Source organism: Gopherus flavomarginatus, chromosome 9 (genome assembly GCF_025201925.1).
Source record: "Gopherus flavomarginatus isolate rGopFla2 chromosome 9, rGopFla2.mat.asm, whole genome shotgun sequence".
NCBI classification, from domain to species: domain Eukaryota; kingdom Metazoa; phylum Chordata; order Testudines; family Testudinidae; genus Gopherus; species Gopherus flavomarginatus.
In genome coordinates, this window is record NC_066625.1 from 9,224,790 (window position 1) to 9,233,136 (window position 8,347).

Below are 8,347 nucleotides of genomic sequence, written 5' to 3' on the forward strand. Positions count from 1 at the left end.
CAGAATGCAGAGATCTGTTTGCAGCGGTAACTGGTTTATTAACCTGTTTATTTCCTTGTAATTTAGGAAGATGATGAGAAGATAATCCAGGAGATTCAGAAGGAGGCTGAAGAGGAGCAAAAGAAGAAAAATGGAGGTAGGTCTTGTAATTGCCCTCATATAAAACTGGTGATCCAGGGTGAATAGTAGAGGTTCCAGGAGAGAGCAACAGCTTCTAAGCTGCTGGTGAGTCTCTGGGCCCTAGTGGCATCTTCAAAGGCCAGGCTTTTTGCAAATTCCCTTGTAATAACAACACTCCCATAAATCTCATTTGGAGTATTTGGACACTCCTAAAAGGGTGTCATCAGGAGGAGGGAGAAAACTTGTTCACCTTAGCCTCCAATGATAGAACAAGAAGCAATGGGCTTAAACTGCAGCAAGGGAGGTTTAGGTTGGACATTAGGAAAAAGTTCCTAACTGTCAGGGTAGTTAAACACTGGAATAGATTGCCTAGGGAAGTTGTGGAATCTCCATCTCTGGAGATATTTAAGAGTAGGTTAGATAAATGTCTATCAGGGATGGTCTAGACAGTATTTGGTCCTGCCATGAGGGCAGGGGACTGGACTCGATGACCTCTCGAGGTCCCTTCCAGTCCTAGAGTCTATGAGTCTATGAGTCTATTGCTACAGAAGTTTGTTCGGTTTCATATTGTACAAAAACTTCTAACTGCCCTACCTGTGCCATTAGTGGGTAATGGCTCTGATCTGCCCGTGCACACGAACTAGTTTGTTTTCTGGTCCTCTTATCTTGTAGATATTGGGTGTGCTTTGTCTCTCCAGTGACCACTTTAACTTAAGGAGTTTTCAATTGTTTCTAAAGGAAGTGTTCTCTTGTCCTTAGCCAGAAGGGGGATGGCTACAATATATGATCCCATAGTTTGTCTCTGTGCAAGGATTTTCACCCTTGCGTTGCCAGGGGTGGGATTGCTAGTATAGACAAGGCACAGGGATCTTTGCTGAGGTATCTTCTAGACCTGAAGCTGTTAATCCTGGGGATGGTCAGAAAAGGCCTAAATGACACTGGTTGAAAATGCCTGTGCCTCACCATTGCTCCAGTTTGTGGGCCACTCGGGGCAGGAGACTATGCCACTTGCCCGTTCTTGGACAGTATGGGAGAGAAAACGGAGGCTCCTCACAGCTGAGCAAGAGGGAGAGAAAAGTCAGGCTTCTCGATCCAAAAATCTATTGTGCCTTTTAACTAAAGTATCTGCATTCTGACCGATTCTGGTCTTCAAAATTAAATGAAAACAAAGGCAGGAAGCCATGGAGGAAGTTCAGAAGACCTAAATGAAGATGAATCAGGAACCAAATTGAGGGAAAGCAACAAAACTAGTGTCTCCAAACTAGAGCCTCCCCTCGTCGTACTCCTCCTTGTCCAAACCTAAAATATGCAGGGCCTGGAGAGTTGTGTGGAGTGAGGGATTCCCTGCACTGGAACTAAGGGAGGTTCTACCCATACAGGTGGGGTTTGGAAGGGGAGAGGAGTGTACAGTCCCATGTATTTAGATGTATGTATCTGGGAGCAGCTGGGAGGGAATTCTGGAAGAGCAGAAAATTCCTTGGGTATCTGACAGCTACAGATTCAAAGATAGTGTAATGCTGATATGCCATGCTCTTCTCTGCAAAGCTCTACTAGACATACCAGTGCCTCTCAGCACCTCCTAAAACCAGACCCCCTCTGTGAGAGTTGTTGTCATCCAGCAAAGGATGTAATTAAAAAGCAGTGCTCTTCACAGACTGTGTCTGTTGATCCCGTTTTAGGATTGCATGTGCCTCATGCGTGCAAGACTGGAAATTTGAGCAGTGTTAGCAGGGCTGCACATGTGCCTTCCTTCTGCCTTCTCTTGCTCCCATATGAAGGCATACAGGGCGGGGTGGACACTACCTCTCTCCCATTTCCCTCTTACGGCCCTTGGCAGCGAGACAAAGCCTGGCAAGTGCCTGATCTGCTAGTTGGTAGCTTTGACTAAATTTTCTGTAAACCTGAACTATTCTGAACTTTTATTATCTTCAACCGCTGTAATCCTATCAACTTGTCTGGACCACATATCAATGGCTAGACCCTCTGTACACCCACACATCTCCCACAGGCCTCCTTGGCATGGCAAACTCGAAATTGTAGGCTTCAAATCCTGTCCATCCTGGGATGGGCTAATCCAGGGTTTCTCAAACTTCATTTCATTGCAACCCGCTTCTGACCCCCCAAAAAAAAAAAAAAATTCACAACCCTGGGAAGGAGGACAGAAGACCGAGCCCCTCCACCCCAGGCTGACGGGAGAGGGGGGCAAAGCCAGAGCTTGAGAGCTTCAGCCCTGGGTGGTGAGGCTCAGACTCTTGGCTTCAAACCCAGGGCTGGCGCTAGATTTGCTGGGGCCTAATGATCCCATTAAAACAGGGTCATGACCCACTCTGGGGTCCCAACCCACAGTTTGCAAACCGCTGGATCCCTTTAAAAGATAGACATGGTGAGCCCACCTTCTGTCTAGAGTCACCATACCTAGCAGATGCTCCCTGTGCCTGTCACTTTCCCTGAGGGTGTGAGAGATGCATGGCTCAGACTCCAGCTTCTGGAACAATCCATGAAGGTCTCTTCAGACCCTGGAGAAACTTTAGCTCTAAGATCCTGCTAGTGGACAGGCCAGCATCCTGCAGCAGACAGGCTATGCCCAAGGCTGGCGCAGAGAAGGTGACACCAAGAGAGGAACCAACATAGTTGCCTCCAGCACCCAAAACAGACATCAGCATCAAACAGCCCCCAACACCTCTGACATTGAAGTCCGGCACTAACAGGGACTTGGTTGAACGTGCAGGCAGAGCTTGGTGTTCTCGGGTAAGGACAGACAACACAAAGCCTCTGGAGACACATCGAAAATCCCAAGCAGCTCAAGGGGACCCTCTATTAATAATTAATATGTGTTTGGGCAGGGGGGAGGGATATTTCTGCTCAGGGCCCAATGGGCTAGCCCCAGCACTGGGTGTTAGGAAGCCATTGCCCAGAGCTGCCCGTTCCCTGTCTTTCTGCCCCTTCTCAAAAGAGCCTCGTGCTGTCAGAAGTGGCCTCATTGCTTTATCTAGAACATTGGTTCCCAAACTGGGGGGGTGGCATGAAGAAATTCCAAGGGGGGTGCGAGGCTGTGAAATTTTCGTAACGAAAACATTTTTTATCAGCATAAACATTTGTTATTTATTTATTTTATTTAATAGACCAAAGGAGGGCAAACTACAGCCTGCGGGACTGTCCTGCCTGGCCCTTGAGCTTCCAGCCAGGGCGGCTAGCTCCCAGCCCCTCCCCTGCTGTCCCCCCTCCCCTGTAGTTATGTTACTGCACGGCTTGCACCCGCTCACCTCCCAGGCTTTCCAGTAAGCCAGTCCTGCTGCTCTGAGTGGCATGGTAAGGGGGCAGAGAGAAGGGGGTGGAAGGTTGGATAAGGGGCAGGAGGTCCTGGGGGACAGTCAGGGCACAGGGAGCGGTTGGATGGGACGGAGGTTCTGAGGGGGTGGTCAGGGAGCAGGGGGGGTTGGATAGGAGGTGGGGGTCCTGGGGTCCTGGGAGGGGGTTGCCAGGAGACAAGGAGCAGGGGGTTTAAATTAGTAAAAAGGGGTGTGATGCCGAAAAGTTTGGGAACCAGTGATCTAGGAGCCCACACAAGAGGTTCCAATAGAATTCAGAGGAAGAGGCTTCTATTCATTTCCTCATTCTGAAGGAAGGGCATTGAGAAGACAACTGTCTTATCCTAAACTCAAGGAGACTCCACAAATAAACGTACAGTCTCTTAGGTTCAGGATACTAAGGCTATGTCTACACTACCGCAGTAAGTCGACCTACGCTACGCAAGTCCAGTTACGTAAATAACATAGCTGGAGTCGACGTACCTTACGTCGAGTTACTGTGGAGCCGACACTGCATGGGGGGGGTTTGACAAGAGAGGCTCTCCTGTCGACTTACCTCACTCTTCTCATCAGGGATAGAGTACAGGGGTCGACTGGAGAGCGATCTGAAGTCAATTTGGCAGGTCTTTACTAGACCCGCTAAGTCGCCCACAGGTGGATTGACCTCAGAGCGTTGATCCCAGCTGTAGTGTAGACCTGCCCAAAGGCTTGCCATCATTCAGTCTCTCCAAGTTCCAGACAGCTACCAACTTACAGGATACATACTTCCACGTAGTGACCCATCTGGCCCACAGGAAGTGCCTCAGATTCTCAGTGGGCCCCAATCATTATCCATACAGGGTTCTTCCCTTCGGACTCTGCACAGCAAAGTGTATTCACAAAATGTCTGCCAGTAGTGGCAGTGCATTTATCAAGGCAGGGAATCTGCATCAACCCATGCTTGAATGACTGGCTGTCAGAATGCTTCATACCCAACCTTACCTTCAGGATGATCCTTCTAGTGGTCATTTCCTCAGTTCAGAATCAGTGAATTTGAAGCTCTCCTGACCAGACCCCATTAAACATTCTTCTGTAGTGACAAGGCGTTCTCGTTTTTTCACTTGAACCAGTTCATTACCTTGCCAGTCTTCTCCCCAAGCCATACCCAATACCAGGAGAAAAGAAATTCACACCTGGACGTATCCGAAATGTTGCAGACCTTAATAGGAACAAAGCTGCCTTCCTGCTTCTTCACAGCCATTTCTGACTCATCCAATGGCCTACCCATCTTATCCCAGAGAATCTCCATGTGGATAACGTAGTGCATTTCCACCTGCTATCAGCTGGCCAGAGTCCTTCTCCCACCAAACATCAAAGTGCACTCCACCAGGGCACAGTCCACATCTGCCTCCTGCTTCAGAAAGTGGTAATCCGAGATCTGCAAGGCTCCTACGTGGAGTACCCTTCTGAGCTTTCTATGAAATGTGGGGCACATGGCTGCCAGGGCAGATGCCAAGTCTGGCAGAGTGATTCTTCAGTTGTTTCACTGATCCAGCTGATACTCTTCACTCCCACCGTCCAATGAGGGTACTGCGTGCCAGTCACCTACATTGGGATCCACGCCGACAGCTACTCAAAGGAGAGAGAAGGGTTAATTCCCTCTCGTAACTATAGTTCTTCAAGGTGGTGTCAGCGTGGATCCCTGTGTCATAGTTCAGGGGAATTGAACCTGCACTGCCCTCTTGAGCAAACACCTGTGGCTTTCTCCCTCCTGACCAAGGTCTTTCACTGTTCTCCGCCTCACTCTAATATCCCCAGCAAGCCAAGCCAGACCAGACCATCTGAACAGGCCAGCATCCGTACTTCGCTTACTCTTGGAAGGTTTATGAACATTGGAAGGTTTATGAACAGTGTAGTTGCCTGCAGTCATGAGTTACCATGTCATTTTTTTTATAAGCAGGAAAGTTTATTTGTAAAGTGAACGCACATTCAGGTAGAACATATTAGAAACAAAGGTTCCGCGCTCATCTAAAACCTCCCCAAAGGTCACCCATCAGTCTTACGGGGCCTCAATAGGCCAAAGGCCTTATGACCCTTCCCAGGTAGGATTGGGAAGCCCCCTTGAACAGAAGGTCCTGCCCCTTTGCTGGATCAGAAAGCAGACCCTGAGTCAGTTTAAAATCAAGGCGTTTATTAAGAAGTCCTTTATCTGCTGGTCTCTGGAGAATCCAATTTGAACTAATATATGTGAGCCTCTCCAGGTGCTGGTACCTCTCTAGTGGTGTTACAGCTGCAGTGGATTTGCATAATTACCCCACACACACACACACTGGTTTCAGTTCATGGAGGAGCTGTGCTCACCCTCCCCCAAGGAATTACATACAATCCCTGGCCCATAATGATACATAAACTTAATACTGTAAGATCTCCCAAAGATATTGCAGGAAATCACACCCTCCATCCTGGCTGTTCAGAGTCCTCTGAGCCCTTGCAGTTCAAAGCCAGTGCTAGCTGAGGTAAGACAGTGGCCACTCTACCCTTTCTGCCCTGGTGAAGAGGCCCAGGGTGCGTGCCTAGCCGTGATAGAGACTGCTACTCAAACATCCATTCTCACATGGTACATGGGCACTAGCGGTGGGATCAACGCTGACTAAATCTTGGAGAATCGCAGTTACTGTAGGTCCGTAACCATTCTTTCTTGAGCCAGGGGTTACTCCCTGCTGCCATCACCGTTGACACAGCTGGAAGCCTCTGCCCATAACCTGAGTGCTAGAAGGGTGGAAGTGCTGCAAGCCAAGGATTCAAATGCAGTGATAGAGCTGCGCCTGTCCGCACCATGCCTGCTTCTTGCTAGAGCTCCAAGTTGCTCCTTACATGAACAGCGCACACTCCCGCAGCTGGAACTGAAGAACGTCCCTGTGAACACAGGAGGGAGTTTCTGCTCCAGCCTGGGGTCTTTCTAATTTCTTTTTAATCTCTTTGCAGAAAGCAGTTTCAAGAGGATCGGCCCTCCTGTGGAAAAGCCTTTGGAGAAAATCCAGAGAGTTGAAGTCATCCCAAGACCAGTCCCTCAGAACATCCATCAGCCCCGAATGCCCCCTTATCCCTTTGTGCATCCACCCTTCCCGCTGCCTCCTGTCCGCCCATTGTACAACAACATACCCCTGAACATAGGACCCATCCCTGCCCCATACGTGCCCCCACTGCCTAACATGCGGGTGAACTATGATTTCCCCCAGATTAATGTTCAGCTGGAGCACAACTTGCCTATGCACTTTGGTCCACAGCCTCGGCATCGGTTCTGATTTGGTTCAAACAGCACTAGTAATGGAGTCTGCAGGGAGAAGCCATGCTGGCCCCACCACCATGCTCCCCTTTTCACCCTCTGTCCCCGTGCAGCTGGGGAGCAGATCTAGATTCCCCCCCCCCCCACACACACACACAGTATTTAAGGCTTCTAGGATGTTTAAATCTTTGTAATTCAGCATTTGATTCTCTTGAATCTTCTAACTGTGTTGCACAGCCTTTGGAGCAGTAAGAGGCTGCACAGTTCAGGCCTGGGGATCTCCGAAGGTCCTTCTGTTTCACGAAGGCTGTTCAGGGAAGTGAGGGAAGTGATGCTGTGTGGGGATGTAGCCATTCAGTCCACCCCTTGTGCCAAAAACTTACCTTCCTGTCTGCAAAAGCAGCCCTCCTCAATGTGAAGGCTAGCTGGAAGGGAAGGTGATGTGGGGAGGCTTGAAATTATTCAGATGCTGGTAATAAGATTCACCTTTGTCTTCCTTTCTTCACACCTGGATAATATTGGGGGAAAAAGGGTGAATCTGAGCATCGGGACTGATTAACCCTCAGAGAATAGTCTCAGATTTTTACTGTAATCTGTGATAGCCCTGACAGGAATCTGTACAAGCAAATCTACAACCATTTTTCTTAGCCCAGAAGCGCCTGTCCTGGTGAGAGTCCCGTGCTAGGAGGCAGACGCCATCTTGCTGCGAAGTACCACTCATGCCCCTGCATAGCAGCTCAAAGAAAGGGGCTACAAACCACTGGCTTAGTATTGTAAGCCACAACTTTCAGAAGTGATGCTTGATTTGGAGTGCCTAGCGTGAGACACCTTAAAGAGGCATGATTTTTCAGAGGACGAGTGGCCAATACTTTCTGAAACATGGGGTCCTTTTCAGTGTCTCAAGTTGGACACACACAATCACTGGTCATTTATTAAACTCTTGGTTATAACAGTTGATAGAAACATACAGATTGTTCAGAAGATAAACGTGAAGGCCCAGGTTCAGAGTTGCATATGGGCTAAACTGCATGCCCCCCATTGCAGTAACCGATTGTGCACCCTTAGTGCTGTTGTGCATACAAGCCTGGTAGCTGTATACATACACTGTGCACACATCCAACTCTGAAAACCTGGGCCCAGAGCTTTTCAGGCATGTTTAAAATCACTTTAAAATGGGCTGGAAACTGATTTGCAGAGATGCTGTCATTGTTAGGGTACAGCTGCTCTGGATGGGGAGGCGGACTTTCCAGTGGGTGCAGACATACCTCCACTAGTTTGCTCAAGCTAGTGCACCAAAAACGGCAATGTAGCCACAGCAACGGGCTGGGCGAGCTGCCCGAGCATGTGTCTAGAGTCTCGGATGGGAGCGTTCTCAGAGCAGCTCGCCCATCCTGCTGCTAATGCCACCGCAGCTACAGTAGCTCAATCAGAGGTGGTGTGGGTATGTCTGACCGAGCTGGAAATTACACCTCCAGTTCTAGTGTAAGCAGCAAAATACCGCTTTCGACACATTTAATAAACTTCTTGAAAAAATCAGCTTGAGAAGACTTCGAACTGTAATACTGCTGAGCTTAGCCAAAGGGATGCTTAGGAGAAACATTTTCCTTTAAGAAGCAATGTGGCAAACTCCTTTAAGCAGTCAGACTCACTCCTG

The 8,347-nt window shown here is 48.9% G+C and overlaps 1 protein-coding gene across 2 annotated transcripts in view; it reads left to right on the forward strand.

Moving 5' to 3' along the window:
* Positions 1–6,892, forward strand: part of RNF216 (ring finger protein 216) — a 116,261-nt gene extending 109,369 nt beyond the window's left edge. For both annotated transcript variants that reach the window (XM_050966553.1, XM_050966554.1), the window contains 2 exons: positions 67–136; positions 6,393–6,892. In XM_050966553.1, coding sequence (XP_050822510.1) covers positions 67–136; positions 6,393–6,712 — 390 coding nt within the window. In that variant the 3' untranslated portion in view covers positions 6,713–6,892. The remainder of the gene's footprint in view (positions 1–66; positions 137–6,392) is intronic.
* The last annotated feature ends 1,455 nt before the right edge of the window (positions 6,893–8,347 follow it).